This window comes from Pan troglodytes, chromosome 20 (genome assembly GCF_028858775.2).
Source record: "Pan troglodytes isolate AG18354 chromosome 20, NHGRI_mPanTro3-v2.0_pri, whole genome shotgun sequence".
In the NCBI taxonomy this organism is placed as follows: domain Eukaryota; kingdom Metazoa; phylum Chordata; class Mammalia; order Primates; family Hominidae; genus Pan; species Pan troglodytes.
In genome coordinates, this window is record NC_072418.2 from 54,339,699 (window position 1) to 54,364,293 (window position 24,595).

Consider the following 24,595-nt stretch of genomic DNA (forward strand, 5'->3'; position numbering starts at 1 on the left):
TTTTGGTGGAAGGTTGCGATGGCTTTTGTGCAAGGCTATGGTTTCTGCAGCGTCTTCTGTGAAAATTTTTGTTGTCAGAGAGCCCTCGCTTCACAGCCTTCCCCACTGTATTTCTCAGGGATTTTTTGGCTTGTGAGAACTTTCACAAAGGGACCTGGTTATGCACACACTAGTTCAGGTCTAGAAGAGCATTCCCTGCAGCCATTCACAATGGTCATGGGAGGAATATTTAGTGACATAGAGAAATAGTCCACTGTTGAGGAGGAAAGCAGCCAGTTGTAAAACAGCCCCAGGCAGTCTAAAAGTTGGGCCCTGCACCGGGCACGGTGGCTCACACCTGTAATCCCAGCACTTTGGGAGGCCGAGGTGGGCGGATCACGAGGTCAAGAGATCAAGACCATCCTGGCCAGCATAATGAAACCCCGTCTCTACTAAAAACACAAAAATTAGCTGGGTGTGGTGGCACGAGCCTGTAGTCCCAGCTACTCGGGAGGCTGAGGCAGGTGAATCACTTGGACCCGGAAGACGAGGTTGCGGTGAGCCAAGATCATGCCATTGCACTCCAGCCTGGTGACAGAGCGAGACTCTGTGAAAACAAAAAAAAAGCTGGGCCCTGCATAGGAAAACCAAACCAAATGGAAACAGGACATACAGTTGAGGAGTTTGATGTCCTATCTTTGAGGCACTTGGCTGTATTTTCTGGTTTTCCTTGTTTTCCCAACAGTGAGCCTGTGTTTTTCCGTTTTTTCATGACCAGAGAAAAAAATGTAAATTATTATAAAAATAAGTAAATAAATAATGAACTAAAGGCAACATAAAGCCATAAAGATAAGGTCGGGCTCTCAAGAGCCGTCTTCCCCAGGCCCCACCCCTGCTGGTCAGAGTCCACCCTGGGGAGGAAAGGCCGCCCTGAAGGCTGGGAGACGAGGCCGGCAGCCTCTGTGCCAGGAGACACAGGTCTTGGAGGGAGCAGAGGAGGTGGCTGTGTCTCTGGAGGGACCCCTCCTCCTGGAGGATCCCAGGCAGCTCGTGGACCTTTCCAGACCCAGATGGAGCCTGTGGAGGAGGGTCTTCCTCATGGGTAAGAGATGCTGGATGCTGGATGAGCTTCCCAGGACTGAGGGAAGGGCAGCTAGGAGCAAAGCGGCGGGGAGGGGGCTGGGACCATCCCCATCCACGGGCACATCAAGAAACTCCCAGAGCAGGGGTCGGGGAGAGGAGAAGGGGCAGGACCCTCAGCACAACTTTCATGAGCTCACACACGTGGGCACACTTTGCCCCTAGACACACCCCTGCACAGACCCACACATGTGGTGTTACACACACACACACACGCGCGCGCACACAGAGAGAGAGAGAGAGAGAGAGAAAATGTATTTCTATCTACGCCCAGGAATCAGGAGCTTGGACCTTCACCCTCACCTCCCTGCACTCACCTCCCACTGGGTGCCCCCATCTGCCCCATCCCCTCCCCCACCTCTCAGGCCAGATTCCTTCCCAGCCCCTCACCTTTGCCCAGGACCTTCTGTGCCCCCTACAAGCACAACTGTCCTGCTTTACCACGTGTACTGTCCTTGAACAGGTCCAGTGTGTCCATACGTGAGGCCTAGAGCTGGGGTCTCAGGCATCTCTGCCTCCTCCACATAGCCCAGGCTTGGGGTTCACAGGGCAGTGGACAACTGCCCATGTCATATGTGGTAACAGGCTGCCACCTCCATTCACACCCACTCCAGTGAATTTAGATGCAAAATCAAAGACATGTAGAAATTCTCGGGGGAGTATTTCTCACCCAGACAATCATTACTGAACTCCCCCTGTGTCCAGCCTATGCTCGGGGGTGCTGGGGACTCAGTGGTGACTGAGACAGGGCAGTCCTGCCCTCCTGGAGCCCACAGTCCAGGGCAAGATATAGATATGTGACCAGACTCTGAGGACCCCCAGAAGTCATGGCTGGGATGGGGGGAGTCCAGGAGGAGCTGGGGGAGCCCAGAGGGGACACCTGACCCAGGCTGGGGTGGAGGAGACATCCAAGCTGAGACCTGAGTGATGAATAGAAGTGAGTCAGCAAGAAGGGTGCAGATGGAGAGGAGGGAAAAGGAGTCCCTGCCGGGAATGGGGAACAGCGTGTGCGAAGCCTGGAGTTAGGAGTAGGTGTGGTGCACCAAGAGAGCTATGTAGAGGCCTGGGGCATACAGCGTGGCAGTCATGTCTTCTGATAAATAACTACAGGAATAAATGAGTAAAAGGTGCATATGGGGACAGGACGGGGTAGGTGTGCTCCACAAGGAGGCTCGATGAGTCACAAACACCAGCTCTGGCTGAGAGTGTTTCATATACCCACCTAAGAGTTTGGGCTTTATCCTAAGAGCACTGGGGAGCCATGGAAGGTGTTTGAGCAGAGGAGAACAGGGTCGCAACTTGGGCTTATTAACATTTACATAACTGTGATGTGAGGATGGATTGGAGGCTGTGTGGCTAGCGAGGAGGGCCTGGGAGAAGATAAGGGTAAAATGGACCACGGCAGGGGCTGAGGGGAGGCACAGGAGGGGACAAGCTGGGGACTCTACCAGGAGCCAGAAACTCTTGCCTGGTTCACCAGCGTTTCTGGGAATCGTTCCCAGATGGTGTCTTTTTTCCTTGTCTTCTCAGCCAGTCTGAATCTCTTTGTGAACTTCTCTGTGTCTTTTTTCCTTGTCTTCTTCAGCCAGTCTGCTGGCCTGTGGGATCTGCCAGGCCTCTGGCCAAATCTTCATCACCCAAACCCTGGGGATCAAGGGATATCGGACTGTCCTGGCCCTGGATAACGTCCCTGGGGATGTTCAGGAATACAGCTGGTACTGGGGTGCAAACGACAGCGCAGGAAACATGATTATCAGCCACAAACCGTCCAGTGCCCAGCAGCCTGGGCCCATGTACACTGGCAGGGAGAGAGTGAACAGAGAAGGCAGCCTGTTGATCAGGCCGACTGCATTAAATGACACGGGAAACTACACTGTTCGGGTGGTTGCAGGCAATGAGACCCAAAGAGCAACCGGCTGGCTGGAGGTTCTAGGTGGGTTAGCAGGTGCTCTGTTTCCCAACCCCCAAGGAGAGCTAGATGTGACACATTTGAGAGAAGGACAGTATACAGAGCATGACACCGGGAGTGGAAATCACGGAGCCGCCCTGGAATCTTGTGTACCATGGACAGCTCCTGGGGGATCTGAGGGCTGGTGGAGAGGGCGGAGTTGGAAGACAAGCAGTCCTGTATTTGACAGTGGCTGCAAATACATACTGCAGGACCCTGGCCCATTTGTGTTCCTTTTGTGTTCTTCAGTTTCCTCATCTGTAGAGTGGGGAGGAACCCACCATTGTGGTTTGTCGTAGCGTTGGAGGGAGTATTCGTAAAGTGAATGGGACTCAAATAATGGAGTAGTATTGTGTAGCCAAATGCCACCTCTCACTCAGAACCTCTCATGTCTCCTGGATGAGGGTCCTGGTTTGGGGGATCAGAAACAATGATTAGGCCACATGTTTATGCCAAGAGCTCACCATTATGGCAGCAGACAGCACGGCAGTGGCTCAGGCAAGGCCCACACCTCGGCAGCCTCATTGCCCTGTGCCTACTCCTCTGCCCTTCTCGGCTCCCTTGCCAGGATGCCAGATCTTATCTTACAGCTCTTGGCTTCTCTCCAACATGCCCAGAAGTCCCCTGGAGAGGAGCAGTGCTTGGGGAAGCAGACCCCACTTGTAATTTTTTTCTCTTTCCTGCTTCACCCAGAGTTGGGAAGCAATCCGGGTATCTCCGTCAATGCCAGCTCCCTGGTGGAGAACATGGATTCTGTGGCTGCCGACTGCCACACAAATGTCACCAACATCACGTGGTATGTGAACGACGTGCCTACCTCTAGTAGTGACCGGATGACAATTTCCCCGGACGGCAAGACCCTCGTCATCCTCAGGGTCAGCCGCTATGACAGAACAATTCAGTGCGTGATAGAGAGTTTCCCAGAGATCTTTCAGAGAAGTGAATGCATCTCTCTGACTGTGGCCTGTGAGTGGTCTGGGCTCCTGGGACTGAAGCCAGGGCTGGTCTCAGGGCTTTCTAGGGATAGGAATATGTTAGGACAGGCTGAGCTGGAGAGAGGGGGCATCCTGGGCCAGCCTGCAGCCAGCTCACTCTGGATTGGAATCAGCTCAGGCTCCTGAGCCCTGTGAACTTGGGAGCTGCCCCTGCCACTCAGAAACGTGGTACACTCGAGTTTGAAATGAAGACGCCAGTCCCCACTTCTCAGATTAGAAATGGTCAGTGTGCCTTTGTTGAGGTCTGCTTTTGTGTAAAGAGGGGACTACTTAATACCATTGTTTCTTAAATTGATGTTCAATTATTAAGTTTTCAAGCCCCTTGAGCCTTGAAATACTGCTCATTAATTTCTTTCTTCTTTTCTACTAAATTTAGTATAGTCCCTGTCACTCTCTTTCACTGAAACTGAACAGGCTATGCTCCCTTAAACAGAGAGCTTTATTTAAAGACTCAATTATGCATTCCATACATTCTTTTTTCTTTATAGCCCTTTAGCTGCCTACCGGGGCAAGTTCACCACCCAGGAAGACCTCCACAAATTCTCAGACAGCTCTTGGAAATTGAATACGCTGAACTCATAAATACATTAACACTTAGATTTTTCCCTAGTATTCCAGGACTGCTCACAGAGTTTAATAAACTCTTCCACATCTTCCAACTGAAAAACATAATCACACATCTAAAATCACTTTCACGTCTCCTGGAACTACTCCAGCGGTCTGTCAGATTTCCTAAGCACAGGCTACGGCACCCATCCTGTAGAAGGTGGGGTTGAGGGGTGAACAATTTCTGACCTCCATACAGCTGTTTACAGGTCAGAGGCTTGGAACCAAGACCCAGGATCCAGAGGCTGCAGCTGCTCAGGGCAGTTGCTCCCAGGCCCTGAGACTGGCTCAATCCTCCTGTGTCAGTTGGAGTCATAAAGTCCTAATCCTCTCCTCCAAACCTCATTGTTTTCCATCTATAAAATGGATCAATGGTGGAACCAGTCACATGGGTTGTTCTGGGAATTCCACAAATGTGGGGACAGGCACAGAGCTTAGAACAGTGCCTGGCACACAGCAGGCCCCATGTGTTGGCTTTTACTCCACCAATTTTATTACCATGTAAATGGCACCATGGGCCTGGCCTCTAGTAGTTCCTTAATCATAGAAGATGCTCTCATGGTTATTGTTGTTGACACAGCTGCCTTGCCTGGGGCAGGTCTAGGGGTTAGCCCGAGGCGCACAGTGGGGAACCTCTTGGCTGGGGGAGGACTTCATGAGACGGGACGCCGAGGGGTCAGAAACATAGCCTGGGCCTCCTACCCTGTCTCTACAGATGGGCCCGACTATGTGCTGCTGAGGAGCAATCCTGATGATTTCAGCGGCATTGTGACAGCTGAGATCGGCTCCCAAGTGGAAATGGAGTGTATCTGCTATTCCTTCCTGGATCTCAAGTACCACTGGATCCACAATGGCTCCCTCCTGAACTTCTCAGATGCAAAGATGAACCTCTCGAGTCTTGCCTGGGAGTAGATGGGCCATTAGCAATGCACTGTGGAGAACCCTGTGACACAGCTGATCATGTACATGGACGTCAGGATCCAGGCCCCCCATGAGTGCAGCAGCTCCTGTCCAGGCTCATGCTCTGCACATCTCCCTGCCTCCATGCCCTGCTAGGCAGTGCCCACCCTCAGGAGTGCCACCTCCACCCTGCCATGACATGCTCGCAACCTCTGGGTGAAATCTCCCAGTTCTCTGAGGTCTGGGTCCAAAGCTGCCTCCTCTGTGAATCCTCTGGAGTCCTCAGATCAGAGTCAGGGTGACTCCCAGGGGGATAAGAGTAGCAGACATTGGCTGAGCACTTACTATGTGCCCGCCTTTGTTCTAACCTGTGTGACTCTCACCATTTCTCTATGGAGTAAGTGAGTGGGATTAGCATCATCTCCATTTGACAGGGGAGAAAACTGAGCCCCATGGAGTTTGAGTGCTTATTCAAGGCTCTATTGCTCCATAACCCATGGAAGAGGTGGAATTCAAGCCCAGGCAGGCATAGCCTACGCCCTCAACTGCTCTCCTCAGCTGCTTCAAGATGAGGAATTAGAAAGACGCAGGGACGGGACGGGTGGAGGGGGAGTAGAGATTTGGCATGGCCATGGCGTCAGAAACTTGGCTTGGGAGTGAATTTGTAAATGGGGAAAGCATCTTCTTAGCAACCATGCGTCCAATCTTCTGCATCAAGGAGAGAGACTGACGTGCTCAGGGAGACAGCAGAGGAGTGTGGCAGGTAAATGCAGGGGCTCTACAGCCCAAGGTTCTGGGTCCAAATCCCCATTCTGCTGCTGCCTATCTCCATGAACCTGGGACAAGCAGCTCCATTGTTCCGAGACTCAGTTTCCTCACCTGTAATGAAAGGATAAGAATCCCTGCAGGGAAAGGGTGCTGTGAGAATAACTGTGCAAGAAAGTACAGGAGACATTACAGGATGTGGTCTGCAGACTTTACTTCAGCCACACTACTTCCTAAGCACCTACTATGCACCAGACACGATGTGTGCATGCAGCCCTCCAAGTCATTGATTCACGTTTTTCTCTTCCCCTGGACTACAAGCTTCAGGAGGGCAGAAGCTGGGGAAGCTTTTTTTTTTTTTTTTTTTTTTTTTTTAACAGAGTCTCGCTCTGTTGCCCAGGCTGGATGCAGTGGTGCAATCTCTGCTCACTGCAACCTGCACCTCCCGGACTCAAGTGATTCTCCTGCCTCAGCCTCTTGAGTAGCTGGGATTACAGGCACACGCCACTGTGCCCAGCTAATTTTTGTATTTTTACAAAATAGAGTAGAGATGGGGTTTCACCATGTTGCCCAGGCTGGTCTTGAACTCTTGACCTCAGGTGATCCACCCTGGGCAAGCTTTCTGTTTTCCATTTGTCCTCAGTGCTTGGCACAGTGTGTAGCACATAGTTGGTGCTCAGTGAACATTTATGCAATGAGTTAATGACCCTGTGTCACACACCCCTCTCCCAGTCACTGTCTCTCCCCTTATGGATGAGTTAATGACCCTGTGTCGCACACCCCCCTTCCAGTCACTGTCTCTCCCCTTATGAGGGTTTATTCTTCTCTATTCACTTATGGTTGCTTGCAGTGTGAGACATCTCTTTGCCTAATTGTCCACTGTCCACTTCCCAGCTAGAATGTCAGGCCCATGGGTACAAGGAGTTTGTTTTGTTGGCTGCTGAATCCCTCATACCTGGAACAGTGCTTTGCTGATAATAGATGTTGAAAAATCTTTGAAGAACGGATATGTGGGTGGGTGAAGAGATGAGTGAATGCATGAATGGGTCAGTCGTGGTCCTGACCCCCAGGTGTCCTCTTCCTTCAGGGATCTTACCTGTTGTCCACAGAGATTTCTCCATCTCAGGATCCATGGTAATGTTCCTCATCATGCTGACAGTGCTGGGTGGCGTCTACCTCTGTGGAGTCCTGATCCATGCTCTGATCAACCACTACTCAATCAGGTGCCCTCATTGCTCTGGGACAAGGGTGGGATGTTGTCTGGGGGCTGGGACTCAGGAGCCAGCCCTCCCTCCAGAGGGGAAACAGAGCCAGAGGGGGAGGGATAAGCCAGGAACTGGGTTGTCAGGGATCATCTGGGGCAGACAGATCAGCCCCCAGGACCTGAAGCTGATGGGAGCAAGAGAGGGTTTAGAGTCAGCCATGGTTCTAAATAGCTGTGGGGTTTCTTCTAGCAACTTCCCTTCTCTTTGTGTTTATAAGGGATATTAAGGTTTACCTAGAGGCACAGGTAAAAAAATGAGAGGTCTGCATGTCAATTCCTGGTACATAGTCATCCTTTGCTACCAAGTGAAGTTGGGGAAACAGGTATCAGCGGTGAACTATGCAGGGAGAAGAGATTGGGCGGTGGGATGGTTAAGGTCTGGGTTCAAACCCCAGCTCTGCTACCTGTAGGCTAGGTTACCTTGGGTAGGTCACTTCTCCTCATAGCTCATCCTCAGCGCAGCTGAAGAATGAACGGAGCAACTCCTGCCTGAAGGGTGATGTGGGGATTAGATACACGTCTTGGAGGAAAAGGGGACTTGCAGCATTCTCAGCATAGAGTAGACCAGAGTTTCTCAACCTCAGCACTATCAGCATTGGGACCATAATTCTCTGATGGGGAAGAGGAGGTAGTAAGGCTCTCCTGTGCATTGTGGGACATTTAGCCGCATAACTGGCCTTTTTCCATTAGATGCTGGTAGTAACAACCACCACCACCCCAGTTCAGAAAACCAAAAATGTCTGTAGACACTATGAAGATCACATGGGAGGCAACTTTGCCCTGGTTGAGAGTCAGTGGAGTAGATGTTAGAAAGTGCAGTGATGCTTGGGAGGATGATGACATTAATGATGGAGATAATGGTACCAATGATGATGGTGGTGATTATAGTAGGAATGGCAATGATGGTATAGATTAACAGTGGAAATGGCATTATTGTGATGGTGATGATAGTGATGATAGTAATAGTGGTGGTGGTGATAGTGGTGATGATGATGATGATGACAAAGATGATGCTAGTGTTGCTAGTGATGGTGACGTTGGTAGTGATGATGATGATGACAATGGTGATGATGATGGCCATAATGGTGACAATAGTATTATGGTGATGATGTTGGTGATGGTGGTGCTAATGATGACGGTAGCAAATGCAGTGCTGATGGTGATGATTATGATGAAGCACAATGCCTATATTTTTCTGTGAGCTCTGGGGTGACAGGCAGGCCTCTGAGCCTTAAAAACAATCCTAGACCAAGGGTGCAGCTGGGTCAGCAGGTTGCATCATTGTGCCCGGAGGAAGCTGTTTCTTAGGGGATTTTCCAGGGTCAGGGACCGCATCTCCTTCCTACTAAGACTGCAGTAGGAGCAGCAGATGGAACTACTTGAGCCCACTGGTAGGAAGGAGAGCCCTCATCTCTTGGGGCCAGTCTCCTTCACCTGAGATCAACATGCCTAGTGACAGCTCAGTCCTCAAGGACTCTCACATATGCCTAGGTGTCCTGCAGAACAAAACTTTTGTTTATTGAGCTAATTTTCTTTTTTCTTTTTCTTTCTTTCTTTCTTTCTTTTTTTTTTTTATATGGAGTCTCGCTCTGTCGCCCAGGCTGGAGTGCAGTGGCGCGATCTCAGCTCACTGCAAGCTCCGCCTCCCAGGTTCATGCGGTTCTCCTGCCTCAGCCTCCCAAGTAGCCAGGACTACAGGCGCCCGCCACCACACCTGGCTAATTTTTTTGTATTTTTTTTAGTAGAGACGGGGTTTCACCGTGTTAGCCAGGATGGTCTTGATCTCCTGACCTCGTGATCCGCCCGCCTCAGCATCCCAAAGTGCTGGGATTACAGGTGTGAGTCACCACGCCTGGCCTTATTGAGCTAATTTTCATCTAAAAATTTAAACTAAATGAAAATGTAATTGAAATATAAACTGTGAGATCAAAATTATATTGAAAGTTCATCTAATTGAAAGATTAAACATTAAGTAAGATTTAGTACCTGTTTCATTTAATATTAAATTGAATTTAAACTGTGAAGAAATGGCCAGGCATGGTAGCTCATGCCTGTAATCCCAACATTTTGGGAGGCTGAGTCAAGCAGATTACTTGAGCCCAGGAGTTCAAGACCAGCCTGGGCAACATGGTGAAACCTCATCTCTACAAAAAATACAAAAGTTAGCCTGGAGTGGTGGAGTGCTTCTGGAGTTCCAGCTACTCAGGAGGCTGAGGTGGGAGGATCTCTTGAGCCCAAGAGGCAGAGGCTCAGTGAGCCAAGATCGTGCCACTGCACTCCAGCCTGGGCAACAGACACCCTGTATAAAAAATAAATAAATAGGCCAGGCACAGTGGCTCACGCCTGTAATCCCAGCATGTTGGGAGGCCAAGGCGGGCGGATCATGAGGTCAGGAGTTCGAGACCAGCCTGGCCAACATAGTGAAATCCCGTCTCTACTAAAAATACAAAAAATTAGCCAAGTGTGGTGGTAGTCACCTGTAATCCCAGTTACTTGGGAGGCTGAGGCAGGAGAATCACTTGAACCTGGGAGATGCAGGTTGCAGTGAGTCGAGATCACACCGTGGCACTCCAGCCTGGGCGACAGTGCGAGACTCCGTCTCAAAAATAAATAAGTAAATAATCTGTGAAGGAAAGGCCTGTAACATGAATTAACCAATATGGTAGCCACTAGTCATACGTGACTAAGTTTAAAATGAATTAAAATTAAATAAGTAAAAAATCCAGCTCCTCAGTCACACCAGCTCGTGGCTATGAGATTGGACGGTGCCAATATAGACCATTTCGTCATTGCCAAAAGTTCTACCGGACAGCACTGCTGTAAACCAATTATGTAGAATGTTCTTAAAGAGTAAAAACAAAACCAAACAAAACCAGAAAAAGTAGAAAGAGACAACCACTAGTCCCTCCTCTGTCTCTCACCCCAACCCCAGGAACTATGCTGCATGGGAAGAGAAGAGAGCTCGAGGTGGAAACAGAATTCTCATATTCAGGAAAGAGCAGAGAAAAGGGGATTGCAAAAGCAGATGGAGAGAGTGGCCATGACATAGTGGGGAGGGGCTCAGGTCAAGGGCAGAAACAGGATGATATGATGGTATTAATAATAATCTCTGAGATTTTATGATGTGCTTACTGTGTACCAACCCTTGTTCCAAGGTATTTACTAGTAAGAGCTTACTTTATCCCCATAGGAGATATCCCTGTGAGGTTGGGACCAGTATTAGTTCCATTTTACACATGGCAAGTAAAGCACAGACAGGCTGACTCCCTGCTTTCTCACTGTATGGTCAATGTTGTAGGCTCCTTTGCTAAGGGACCATGTAATAATCATAAATAGGCTCAATATCTAAATACAAGACCTCGCCTGGGAGGTCAGCGAGGTCTTGGAAATGCCCGGTTGTTGGCTAGTCTTCAAGACAGGTCTCAAGACAAAAGGTCTCAGAGAATTCAGCTGAGAAGGGGTGGGCCCCTGCCTTAGGGTGGGCTCCGCCCTGGGGGCAGGCCCCTCCTGGACCTGGAACCACTTTCTTCAGAAGGGCTGCAGAAGGTGCCAGAGTTTGGAGTGGGGCAGGGAACTCATGTGGACAGGGCTCCAGAATCCCTCCTCATTCCCCTAAGAGCAGGGCCATTTTTGTTTTACGGAATGGATTCCATCCAGGGGTGCATTTTGGCTTTTGTGGGCCCTCCTCTAGAAAAATATTAAAAATTATATTTTACGACTCTCTTGATATAAATATGTATAAAATATAGGGTGGGTTGTATTCAGTTTTTTTCTTCTGATTTTAGAAGAAATTGAAACATTTTTGTGATCCCTAAAAGTATAATGGGCCTTAGTGCCTCTGTCCATAATGATCCTGCTTCCACTCGAATTTCTTCAGACGAAAAGTTTCCAGGGGTTTCTATCCTTGTGTTCAAAGCCATTGATGGAGACTGAATGAGGGACAAATGAATGAGTCACTGAGGTTGACTTAATGTCAACCTCATCATCCAAAGTGAAATTTTGGATGATGAGGTTGACATTAAGTCAACCTCAGTGACTCATTCATTTGTCTCTCATTCAGTTTCTCGGTCCCCCCACATTTCACCAAGCTCCTGACTTTATTCTTGGGCCTCTGATGAACAAAAGATGAACAAACTGCTTTCCCTGCCCCCAGTAATATCACAGCTACCACGATCCAGCCCCCTCCTTTCAGCTCCCCTTCTCCCTCCCCCAAAGATCACCCTGGAGTTACTCATATTTTAATCATGATTGGATCTGGATACCACCCAAAAGGCACAGGAGTGGTATTTCCTAGAATAAATGGTGGGGCAAGAGGGAGCTGAGGAGACACACAGCATACGTGTATGCGTTTTCACTATGTTAGCTAAAGATTTTAGAAGATACATCTTAAATTATCTTAATATTTAGATACTGAGCCTATTTATGATTATTATATGGTCCCTTCACCAAGGAGCCTACAACGTCGGCCATACAGTGAGATAGCAGGCAATCGGCCTGACTGTGCTTTACTTGCCATGTGTAAAATGGGACTAACACTGGTCCAAACCTCACAGGGATATCTCCTATGGGGATAAAGTAAGCTCTTAGTAGTAAACACCTTGGAAGAAGGGTTGGTACACAGTAAGCACTTCATAAAATCTCAGATATTATTATTAATGCCATCATATTATTCAATGTGCAATTCTAAACTGATTGTGATAAACTCAAGAAAGTTCAAGGGTATTTCAAAGAGTGTATCTGAATCACCTCATCTTCCACCACCTGGAAGAACCCCCCTGGCCTGGCAGAACCACCTCCACGCCACTGTCCCATTCCTTTCAAAGGCGCCATGGTGTCCATGGTCTGGGGCTTCCCCTCCGATATGAGAGCAGGGGTCTGGAATCAGAGAAGCCAGTTTGGGAATATTGGCCTCTGTTATGTTCTGGCTGTGTGACCCGGGGCAAGTAACATCACCTCTCTGGACCCTCATTTCTTCATCTGCAAATGGGTTAAAGTATCTGTCTTGCTTGGCTGTTGGGAGGGTTAAAGATAACCCTGTCATAAGCTATAGTGCCTGGCATATAATTGGTATGAAGTAAATTACTGTTATTACCTCCATCGTTGTGATCCCTCATAATTAGGCCAGCAGTGCCAACTCCTTCCTCAGCTTCACCCGGCCTCTTTCCCCCCACACAACGGCATCTTCCTCCAGTGCCCTCGGAAATCTTTAAAAGCATGGCGATGTTGAGGACTGTCGGTGCAGAGGTGAAGCCCTCAGACCATCTCCTCCATAGGGTCCCATGTGAGGAGGACTTAGGCTCGGACTTGGTGGGAAGTCGGGCCCCTTCACCTCTCTCTACCCAGGACTCTCCCATGTTTCTTAGGGACCTGAGATGTGGCTTCTTCCCTGATTTCTCCCCGTAGGACAAATCGGGCTCCATGAGTGTCCACCCCAGACCTGAGGACAAGACCAGAAGGGCAAGCAGGTGAGGAGAGGGTGATGGAGAAGGGCTGGGGGTCCCCATAGGGCCAGCGAGGCTGAAAAGGGTCCAGGGTCTCTTTGGAGGGTACTGGCAAGAGAGGGACCCAGCCCAGTCACCCGGAAGCCTGGAGATGGAGGCTCCAGTAGGAGGTCTGCAGACCCCACTCGGGACCTGAAGATGATGTCGTGGGTAGCGTGGCCATTGGGCGCTTCATCTGCCAATCAGAGCTGGTCAATGGGTTGCAGGTCGGGGCGGGCCATGCGCAAAGCTGGGCTCTAATTCCAAGCGCCTCCTCCCTCAGCTCCGGCGCTTCCAGCTTCTCAGATTTCTTCACCCGTGGAATCAACAGCGATGCTGTAAACTTATGGCCAAGGGGTGCCAATCAGTGGTGGTTCCACTCAGTGCCGGATGAGAGAAGAGACCTTAGAATCAGGCAGGGATTAAATTTCAGCCCTGCCCTGAGTATCTGAGCGACCTGAACTCAGCCCCAGTGAGGCTCCCTCACCTGGATGCACCGTGGAACCATCGTCAGCATGATTAGTACATCCGTCAGCTCAAATATTTAATTTTTTTGTGTGTGTGACAACATTTAAACTCCTCTCTTTTAGCCATTTTGAAATATTCAATACATTATTCTGTTATTTGGAACAACACGGATGAACCTAGAGAACATTGAGTTGAAATAAGCCAGGTACAGAGACAAACACTCTACGATCTCACTATATTTGGAACCTAAAATAGTCGACCTCAGAGAAGTAGAGAAGAGAATGGTGGGTACCAGAGGCCGGGGCGGGGAGTGTGGACCGATTGGATGGGGAAAGGGAGAGTTTGGTCATCAGGCATGCATTTTCAGTTAGACAGGAGCAATAAAGTTCTGATGTCCTGTTGCACAGCATGGAGGGCTGTTAATTCTAAAGGAATCAGCCTCGGGCTTCTTTGCTGGAGGGGTCGTGAGCCCTCAAACAGGCCTGAGTCTCTGCAGTTTCTCACTTGAGGATGTTGATCTCGGAGTACTCATAGCCGATGGCCTCCTGTTCCTGTGGGTACTGAGGCCTCGCTTTGTGGAAGCTGAGGGATGCATACTGGATCTCTCCTTCCTCTGGGAAGGGGGTGGCCAGGGCTGGCGGAGCATGGTGTGGGGGGCTGTCATCTGCCGGGGATTCAATCAGAGGTCCCTGAATGGAGGAAGAGAAGGGAGTCAGTGCAGAGCAGTGGGGCCAGCATGCACCAGAGAGCGTCCAGGAAGGAAGCCCAGGAGTTCCTTCCTCCATTCATCCCATGTGCACTTTGCTGAAATCTCTTTAATACGTTCCTCTAATGTTTAATACTCAATTATCACCTTATTTGGTGTTTACTAATCTCATTAACTTCCAACAACAATTCCATAGTAAGATATTATTATTGTCTCCATTTTATAAATTTGAAAACTGAGGTAGAAGTGGTTAAGTACCCTGCGCAAACTCCCTCTTATACTGGGACCCAATCCAGTCAGTTCCTTCTGACCCCAAAGCCTGGAGTCCTGCTGAGGCCTCCTGTGTGTGAGTTCCTGGGCTGAGTGCTGGATGGACTGTGGTGGACATGGTAGGCATAGGCTCTGACCCCCTGCATCTCACTCTTTAACTGAAGGAGATGGCAATAAATGACTGCCAAACAAATGAATATCTATGTGTGAATTATGATAAGATGGGCAGGAAGAGGGCAAGTGAGAGAGAATTACAGGGCCTTGATTCAGACATGGCACCTGCCCTTGAGAAGCTCACAGTTTGGTGGTGTGGGGAAGACAAGTCAATAAAATAAATTATATCCCTCTTGTAGGAAGAATAATGACCCCTCCAAAATGTCCATGCCCTAATCCCCTGGAACCTGTTGATCTGTTACCTTACATGGCTAAAGGGGCTTTACAGATGGGATTAGGTTAAGGATACTGAGATGGGGAAATTATCCTGGATTACTTGGGTGGGCCCAGTGGAATCACAGGGGTCCTTACAAGTAGTGAAAGGAGGAGGGCATAGATAGATTGGAAGATGCCAGGCTGCTTGACTTGCAGGCAGAGGGAGGGTCCTGAGCCAAGGAATGCAGGTGCCTCTAGAAGCTGGAAAAGGTGAGAAAGCGCATCCTCCCCTGGATCTTCCAGAAGGAACTGGCCCTGCCTGCCAATGCCTTGATTTTAGCCCAGAGACACCCATTTTGGGCTTGTGACCTTCAGAACTTTAAGTTAATCCATGTATGTTGTTTGAAGCCAGGAAATGTGTGGCAATTTGTCACAGCAGCCACAGGAAACTAATACAGACTCACACGGTGGAGAGTGACAGAGGCTGCCTGGGAGGCTCCTCCTTCATCTCTGAACTTCCCTGCTACTCCCCTGCACAGCAGATGCTCCATGGAACTGTTTGTGATCTCACTCCCCCATTCTGTCTTGATTACTCAAATTAACATTCACACACACACACACACACCACATCTCAGCACTGCTGTTATCAAGGTCACCATGACCACTGCTTGGCTGAGTCCAAATGTCCGTCTTGCAGTCTTCTCCTTCTTGGACTTCGCAGCAGCCGAGGACCCAGCTGCTCACCTTCCCTACACAGAAGCCCTTCTTGACTTAACTACAGGACATCGTGCTTTCTGGCTCCATCTCACCTTCTTGGCAGCCCTTTTGCTAGATGCTCCACATCTCCCTGACCCTAAATATCAGAGCAGCCCTGAGCTCTTCTTTACTTTTGCTTTGCAATCTCATCCACTGTGTTGTCTTCATGCCTTCAATAGGCTGACGACTTCCAAATTTACACCCAGCCCTCTCCCCTCCTGACTATAGTCCTTGATCCAATAGTATACTTCAAACCCACATATTCTTGTCGAAAGGCACACAAAATGCAACCTATTCTATCTGAACCCCTCCTTTTTTCCCCCAGATCTCTTTTTTTGCACAATCTTTTCTGCCTCAATGACTGACCCCTCCATTCTACCCATGGCTTGGGGCAAAAATCTGGAAGTCTTCTTGCTCCCTCTCTGTCATTCACATTGTACACCCAATCTATTGGCAATTCTCATAAGTCTAACTTCAGAATTTACCCATAAGACAGCCATGTCCACCACCACTGCCATCTTGGTTCCAGCCAGCACCACTTCCTGCCTGAGATGTTCACCAGCCTCCTCTCTATCTTCTCTGCTCTGTCTTTCCTCTACCACACAGTCTCTTCTGCACACAACGGCCAGAGGGATCCCATGAAAATGAAAGTTAATCATGGTCTCTTGCACAAAACTCTCCAAATGCTCACAGTGCCCTGTGCAGCCAGACACGATTCACACACAGGCTCAACTTCTCCAAAGTCATTTCCTGTTCTTGGCCTTGCTTCCCTCTGTCTAATCACACAGACGTCCTTGTGGATCCTCTCACTGGTCCCTCCTGTGCCTGAGCCTCACCCTGTTCTTCCCTCTGTCTGGAATGCTCTTTCTCACAGTCAGTGTCAGATCTGAGCCTCCTTCATTCCTGTGCTCAAACATCACTGACAGAAACACAAGTCATCCTACAGAATGGTAGAAAATATTTTCAAGCCATACATCTGAAAAAAGTTTTAATATCCAGAATATATAAAAAAAACTCTTAGAACTCAACAGCAGAGAAACAAAACAGTTTCAAAAATAGGCTTAAACTCTCATAGACTTTCTCTAAAGGTGATATACAAATCAAAAGAAGCATATGAAAACATCACTAATGATTAGAAAATGCAAATCAAAGCCTTAATGAGATATCACCTCACACGCATTAGGATGGCCACTGTCAAAAACAAACGAAAACCAAAAAGTAACAAGCGTTGGTGAGGACGTGGAGAAATGGGAACCCTTGTGTGACATTTGTGGGAATGTAAAATAGTGTAGCCACTGTGGAAAACAGTATGGCAGTTCCTTAAGATATTAAAAAACAGAATAATCTTAGAGTCCAGAAACCCTACTTGTGGATATACACCCAAAAGAATTAAAAGCAGGATATTGAAAAGATATCTGCCTGCCCATGCTCACGGCAGCATTATTCACAATAACCAAGAGGTGGAAGCAACCCAAGTGTACATCAACAGATAAATGGATAAAGAAAATGCGGTAAACATACACACAATGCAATATTAATTACCCTTTAAAAAGAAGGAAATCTTGTCACACCTTACAATGTGGGTGAACCTTGAGGATATTTGTTAAGTAAATCGTCCAGTCACAAGATGAGCAATACTGTATGATTTCACTTATATGAGGTATCTAGAATAGTCAAATTCATAGGAAAATAAAGTAAAATTGGTGGTTTCCAGTGGCTGCAGGAGGATGAAGAGGATGGGAGGGAAAGGGCGGAGTTATTGTTCAACGAATGTGGAGTTTCAGTTTTGCAAGATAAAAGGGTTCTAGAGATCTAGCACAACCATAAACTTAATAAAGTTTAGGTGGTAAATTTTATGTTATGTGTTATTTTCCACCGTAGATGGTTGGATGGATGGATGGGTGGATGGATGGATGGACGGGTGGGTGGGTGGATGGATGGATGGATGGATGGATGGACGGACGGACGGGTGGGTGGGTGGATGGATGGATGGATGGATGGATGGATGGATGGACGGGTGGGTGGGTGGGTGGATGGATGGATGGATGGATGGATGGATGAGTGGATGGACGGACGGGTGGGTGGGAGGTTGGATGGATGGACGGATGGACAGACGGAAGGATGGATGATGGATAAATGGTTGGATGAATAAACAAAAATAAACCCACAAGCCTTCTCCTTGGAACTTCCTATTTCTTCTACATTGCATTTTCCCTAAAGTATATATCTATCTTTATATTTTATTCATTTGTTGTTTTATTAGTTTTGATTAGTTGATTGGTTTGGCCATATCCCTCTGTATAGAATTAAACTTCGATGAGCCCAAGACTTTTAAATGTTTTCCACAGATGGGTCGCTGGCATCTTCTCTTAGGAGATGCTCTATAACTTTTCCTGAATGAATTAATGAATGAAGGGATGGATGTTACTCTGCTACTCGAAACCTTCCACAGGCTTCCAGTCACATTCAATACAATCAATAAATGATGAGTGTAATATTTATATCAGGGCATGAAGGATGAATAGGAATCAGGGAGTGGGGAGAAAAAAAGCATCTGAGGAGGAGGAACAGCCAATGTGAAGATGTAGAGACACAAATAACCTTGTTGGTGATGACACTGGAGTCCAGCGTTGATGGAGCATGGAGCAGAGGCAGGAGTGGCTGGAGCGGGGCTGGGATTGGAGCAAAGCCAGGGAGGCCCTTACCCAGAGCACAAAATTAAAAGGGTGCCCCAAATCTCAGCAATGAAGATGAATACAATTTTAACACAATATTTAAAAAATCAAAATTAATATAAAAAGTCCATGGAAAGCCTGGGCGCGGTGGCTCACGCCTATAATCCCAGCACTTTGGGAAGCTGAGGCAGGCGATCACCTGAGGTTGGGAGTTTGAGACCAGCCTGACCAACATGGAGAAACTCCGTCTCTACTAAAAATACAAAATTAGCCGGGCATGGTGGCTCGTGTATGTAATCCCAGCTACTCGAGAGGCTGAGGCAGAATTACTTGAACCCGGGAGGTGGAGGTGGTGGTGAGCTGAGATCGCACCACCGCACTTCAGCCTGGGCAACAAGATCAAAACTCTGTCTCAAAATAAATAAATAAATAAAAATAAAAACAAAAAATTCCTGGAGAACAGAGATTTAAATAAACCCAGATTAGTGACAGTGCTCTGCTGAGCCAAATGGAACTTGAAGCAAAAGCTATTCAACATGCAGAGGAAGCAGACAGTGATGGCTGTGGAACTGTCCCTCCAGGCCGGGAAGGGGAGGCAAGAGGCAGGGAGGTGAGGAGGTCCCAGACAGAGATCCAGAGGCTTCAGCAGTGAGAGGGGTCAGGATGGGATGGGGAGGGCAATGAAAGCTGTTCTTTTGAGGAAAAAGTGGACAGGACGTGATTTTTCGGCTGTAGGGGAAGAAAGGAAGGACAGTGAGGAAATAATGCCCTACCATGCCTGGCCTGGGAGAAAGCAGGGGAGAAGGGCTGTGATTCAATGCTCACTCACCTGAGAGGCTGAGCCCCTGACAGCATTTGTGTCCTCCATGCCTGTATCCCCCACGCCCACTGCTGGCCTTGCCGATTTCTTCCTGCAGGACCTCACTCTGAGTGAAAAGACCAGAGAGCCCTTCAGTGTGGTCACATCGGGGTGCAGTGGGCAGACCAACCCCTGCCCTGTATTTCCTACTGGGGAGCTGGAGGGGTAACTGAGGCGGGTGGGGAGTGGTCCCATTCCAGAGACCCCAATGTCGAAAACAGAAGCTCTTTTTTCCTGGGCAGTAGGGTCTGAGGTTTGCCACAGACATGGAGCTCCACAAACAGGGGCGCTCATGAAATTCTTACCATGCACCCATGACCTCATTCTGGCCCTTGCTTCAAGCTCTTGACCCATCCAGGTCCTTCCAGGTCTGGCTTCAGGGATTTTGTTCCCAGCCTGCCCTCCCCCAAGGCTCTTCCTCCCCAGGGTCAATGCTCACACAACGAAGATGATGCAGAAGGACAGGAAGACCAGGGCTGTGGCTCCAGCTCCCCCGACCGCCCCTAGCGTCACTCCTGATATAGGCCTCATTTTGCCTGAGGATGGATTGGAGTTGTTTTGGGGTTTACCCTCCAAGAACTGGGCCTCTTCTCCTCCCACTGCCTGTAGGGCCCCAGACTTGGGTACCCCAGTTCCGCTTCCCGGACAGAAAGAACAAGGACGGAAGGGAACTTCTCCTGAGGTCACTGAGGCATGAGAGTGCTGGGTGCAGTCTGCCTTTATTTAAAATTTTGATTAGTGTTCACCATGGAATTATTTTACAATAATTTTTAATTTTCGAAAAGATAATCACATGGCAAGATTATTTCTCTTGCTTGCTGAGTTGTTTTATTTTTGGTTCTTAAATTGTGTGCCCAAAGTGAGTGCCTCACTTGCCTCACACTAGTCCAGGCACTGGAAAGCAAGGCCCTTGTATCCCCAAACACACTTGTCCAGGCCCCAGCTCCTCCCCTCCAAGATCAACTCCTCCCCTCTCCCCACCCCGCACTCACTGCTTGGCAGGAAGAGGACTGTGATGCTGTGGGTTGCAGGGAAATTCCAGGTCTCCCAGCTGGACCCTGAGGGTGGGACATGTGTGTTCTCCTCCTCCAGACCCTCCCCTACCCACCTGTGTACTCGTTTTGCAGGGAGAGGCTCAGGGAAATGTGCTGGGAGCCTAGAGGGTTCTGAGCTCGGCAGGTGAATTCCCCTTCATCCTTCACATGCACTCGAGGCAGCTCCAGCACCCCAAGGTTCGAGGACTGTGAGGGGCTCAGGGTCAGGCTCCCCCAGGTCCAGCTCAGCCTGGCAGGGGGATTGCTGTCGACAGCACAGACAAGGTGCAGGGACTGGCCCTCCAGGACTGAAAGGGCTGAGCCATTCCTCAAGGTTGTGGATGCTGTAGAGAAAGAGACAGAGGGGCAGAGAGAGACAAAGTGATCGAGGCAGGGAGGAAGGATACAGAAAGAGAGTGGTGAATGGAACAGACACTGATACATGCTGAATTGTAGGGACATATGCACATTCACTGCTCACTGTTGGGGATGTAAACTTGTCCATCTTTAATTAGAACAATTTCACTGTACCTTTCATAATCAGAAAGACATATGACACTGCTATATTTTGCTTTTAGGACTTTATTCCATACACTTAGATATTCCTTGTGGGAGTAGATACAACATTATTCATTGCAGTGTTTGTGCTGTAGGATAAAATTAGTGCCGTGATCTTCCATTAGAAGATGCCACAAAATTAGAGACTATTCAGACAGTGGAATGACACACAGCCCTAGAGGAGGGTGCAAACAGTCTCACTACTGACATCAAACGACCTCTGAGATCCTCCAGGTGCACAAACCAAGGCTCAGGACAGCCTGGACAGACCCTGGTCGATTCTGGGGACAGACTCTGCTGTGCATTATAAATTTTTGCCCATGTGACTATAGCATGTATCCAAAAGAATATAGCTCAGAACTATTGGTGAAAATAAAAAGATGAGGTAGGAGGCAATATTCAGGAGCTGGAAGATAAGAGGCCTCAAATCCTTGAGCTGCTGTGTGAATGTCCCTCTGCCCTTGCTGTGGGGCCAAAATAGGTGTGTGTGTGGAGGAGTTCAAGGGGAGTGAGGGGGTGATGAGAAGGTGCTCAGGTGGCCACAAGGCTGAGGATGAGGGAGGGGGGGCCCGGGTTTCACCCACAAAGGGGTCTCAGGTCACCAGGGTGAGTCCAGGATAAGGAGGGACCTGGCTCTCCCCTGAGTTGAAGGCTCTGCTCCTCCAGCCCCAGGGAGAGGACTCCATCTTACCTGTGCCATCTCCTTGGAAGACAGTCATGGTCAAGTTCTGAGGAGGATCTGGAACAGAAAGACAAGGAGATCCCATCACTTTGAGGACCCGGGATACTGACCCTGTCTCCCCAGGAGCCCCATAAATGGGGAAGGTGGAGCCAGCATCCTCCTGACCCCCAACTGCCAGCCAAGATTCCAGGACCCAGATCCTTGAGTCTGGGTCCCACATCCAACTGGCCTCGGGGAATCCCGATCAAAGACCTAGATGTCCTGGCCCAGAACTCACAGGATATGTTGAGTCGGACAGCCCTGGTCGTGGTCACGCCGGCCCCAGGCAAGGTCACCTGACAGGTAAGGCTGGTGCCATGGTCCTGGGGCTTTGGGATGAGGCTGAGCATCGAGGAGCGGGAGATAGTGGGTTCCAGGGAGGACACGGAGGCCCCCATCCAGGTGATTGTGGGGGGCGTCCCCTGTTCACAGGCCCAGGGCACAGAGCAGGTCAGGTTCCTGGGGTGGCCAGACTCCAGGGTCCCCGGGATGGAGAAGGTGGGCAAGTGAGTCAGGGCTGGTGATGAAAGGGAGACAGGCAAAATGAGGGTGTTGGAGTCTGAAGTGTGGTGCTGAGGAGGCTCAGGCTCTGGTCTTACTCCTCCCCTGAGCCAGACATGCTTCACCTCCAACTCCCTCCCAGGATGGGGGTCCCATCTCAGCCCTACCCTGTGGCCCTCAGGCCTTCCCCTCTGGCTGGTCCTAGAGCCAGAGATTTACCTGTCACATGCACAGAGAGCTTGTCATATATGTAGTTCCATTTCCTGCTTCCTCTCTCCACCTGGAAGTAGTACTTCCCTGAATCCCCCTTCCTGGCATCTCTGATGCTCAGGGAGCAGTTGTTGGTCTGTGGGTCCCCAAGGAGGAGGAATCGACCCTGGGTATCCTCTTGCACTTTTCCACTTGGGGTGTTTGTGGCCACTGGAATATCGCATGGTATATCGGCCCCTTCCTTGAACCAGGATCCATAAACAGGGCTAGAGGCAGTCCAGTTGCAATGGGGGTAAAGGACACTGCAGGGCACAGAGACACACAGACCCTCCTGCACAGTCACCGACTCTGGCACCTCCAGCCTGTATCTTGACAGTAGGTCCTGGGACGCTGTGGAGAAACGAGGGTCAGCCCAGCCCCCACTGTCCCTCTCTTCATTTGCCCATAGCAGGGGCAGCAGCATCTCTGAGGCAGAGGCTTCCTGGGCTCCCTGTGTGAGCAGAGAAGGGGGAGGGAGAGGAGGGGCAGGGCTGTGGGACCCACAGGGGGCTGGAGAGGAGCTGGAGACCTCAGCCCTGCATGGAAGAGAAACTGCAAACCCACACGCTATAGGAACTCGTTCCCTCTGCACAGAGTGAAGGAAACCCTGAAGCTCAGAGACCCTAGAGACCCACCCAGGGAGGAGCAGAGACCGTGTCCCACCTCCTACCTCTGGGCTTCCCTGAAGCACCAGGGCCTGCACCAGACACGTGGGTCCTGCCCTCCCAGCCTCTGGACCATTGTGGAGGTCCCTCCTGTCTTTTGAGCATCTAAATGTGGATCTCTGAGGACCTTGGGGCATGAGAGATGGAGGGGCCGTGTGCTGAGTCTCCCTGTCCAGGCTCAGGTGCCTCTGCTGCCCTTGGTTTGCGCCAGGAAGTGCTTCCTCCCTGGCCTGGCCTGAGAGAGTCACGGGGTTGTGTAGACCTAAGGCTCTCAACTGGGGAGGACTTAACCCCCCAGGACGTTTGACAATGTGTGGAGATAATTGTTATTGTCTCACTGCATGGGTGGGGTGGGTGCTTCTGGCATCTGGTAGGGAGAGGCCTGGGATGCTGCTAAACCCCTGCCGTGCCTAGGACAGGCCCCAAAACAAGGAGTCATAAGGCCCCACATGCCACAATGCCAGCGTCAGAGCAGGATGAGGATGTCAGGCCTGTGGGTCAGGGCTGGTGAGGGGAGGGGCTTGCAGGATCCGGAGGGGCATCCAAGGTGCGGTCCTGGGGAAGCTCAGGCTCTGGTCCAGCTCCTCTCCTGAGTCCATCACCCCCGGCCCCCTCCCAGGACATGTGTCCCATCTCAGCCGTGCCCTAAAGCCCTCATCACATTTGCCTTTGGCCTCTCTTGGAGCCCGTGCCTTACCTGTCACATTCACAGAGAGCTGGTCATATTTATAATTCCATTTCATATTTCCTCTCTCTACACGAAAGACGTATGTCCCTGCATCACTCTCTCTGGTGTCTCTGATGCTCAGGGTACAATCCTTGTTCTGTGGGTCCCCAAGGAGGTGGAATCGGTCCCGAGTCTCCTCCTGCACTGCTCGAGCTGGGTTGTTTGTGGCCACTGGAACGTTCCGGCTTACATGGTCCCCTGCCCGGAACCAGTAGCCATGAACTGGATCGGAGTCAGTCCAGCCATTTTGGGGGTAGGAGAAGGAGCAAAGCACAGAGACACACAGGCCCTCCTGCACCGTCACGGACTTCTGCATTGTCAGCAGGTAATCCTTCTGTTCCTTAGCCCCCACTCTCCCACAGAGCAGGGGTGGCAGCAGTAGCAGTAGCAGCAGCAGTAGCATGTGTCGGGTTGGAGGTGCCAGGGTTGCTGAGGTAAGTCTGTTCCTCAGGGTTCTTCTCTCAGGAACTAAGAACTCAAGATTTCGAGGAAGCCGCACAGGAAGTTGGGGGTGAGGTCTGAACGGTGACCTCACAGGAGGAACTTCACACACAGACACTGTCAGGGCCGGGTCACCCCTGGAAGATCCACCGTCCACTACCCCGTCCACTCCTGGGGACCCTGAGGCCAGAGAGGATGAAAGACTCACCCAGATTCCCACCCCATGCAGGGCCCACCCCGCCCACTGCCTCCCTCTCAGTGCCCTTCCCCTTGGGTGATATTTTCCATAAGGTGAAAATGAGTCCCATATGGCCAGACCTATGAAGTACAGGCTGTGGATGTCTCTCTGTAGGTCAGAGGTGACACTAGGATATAAGAGATGGGGGTGCAGGTGGGATGAGCAGGCAACCTCTCCTTCCTCCCTCAGCGGCCATGAGGTGGAGTTCAACACAGCAGAGCTAGACACTGTCCCCAAAGAGTCACTGTGTAGTGGGGAGACACTGAGGCTCCTGATATCTG

The 24,595-nt window shown here is 50.0% G+C and overlaps 2 protein-coding genes across 3 annotated transcripts; one reads left to right on the forward strand and one right to left on the reverse strand.

Annotated features, from left to right (window-relative positions):
• The first annotated feature begins 18 nt into the window (after positions 1–18).
• Positions 19–13,066, forward strand: CEACAM18 (CEA cell adhesion molecule 18). The gene is given in 7 exon segments (XM_054672935.1): positions 19–58; positions 863–1,081; positions 2,705–3,052; positions 3,761–4,033; positions 5,384–5,663; positions 7,421–7,556; positions 13,001–13,066. Coding segments are annotated over 7 exon segments (1,362 nt in total).
• A 979-nt stretch (positions 13,067–14,045) lies between these two features.
• SIGLEC8 (sialic acid binding Ig like lectin 8) lies at positions 14,046–24,129 on the reverse strand. 2 transcript variants are annotated; one of them, NM_001009040.1, is given in 8 exon segments: positions 14,046–14,234; positions 19,151–19,247; positions 19,620–19,716; positions 20,289–20,558; positions 21,464–21,511; positions 21,732–22,010; positions 22,214–22,594; positions 23,606–24,038. In NM_001009040.1, coding segments are annotated over 8 exon segments (1,794 nt in total).
• Between the last annotated feature and the right edge of the window lie 466 nt (positions 24,130–24,595).

Excerpts from the sequence above, each read along its gene's own strand:
- SIGLEC8 (XM_016934009.4), bottom strand. The coding sequence starts at position 24,038 with ATGCTACTGCTGCTGCTACTGCTACTGCTGCCACCCCTGCTCTGTGGG. Across the intron at positions 22,595-23,605 it reads GCTCTCTGTGAATGTGACAG|CGTCCCAGGACCTACTGTCA; the intron begins GTAAGGCACGGG and ends GTTTCTCCACAG. Across the intron at positions 22,011-22,213 it reads GCTCTCTGTGCATGTGACAG|CCCTGACTCACTTGCCCACC; the intron begins GTAAATCTCTGG and ends TTTCATCACCAG.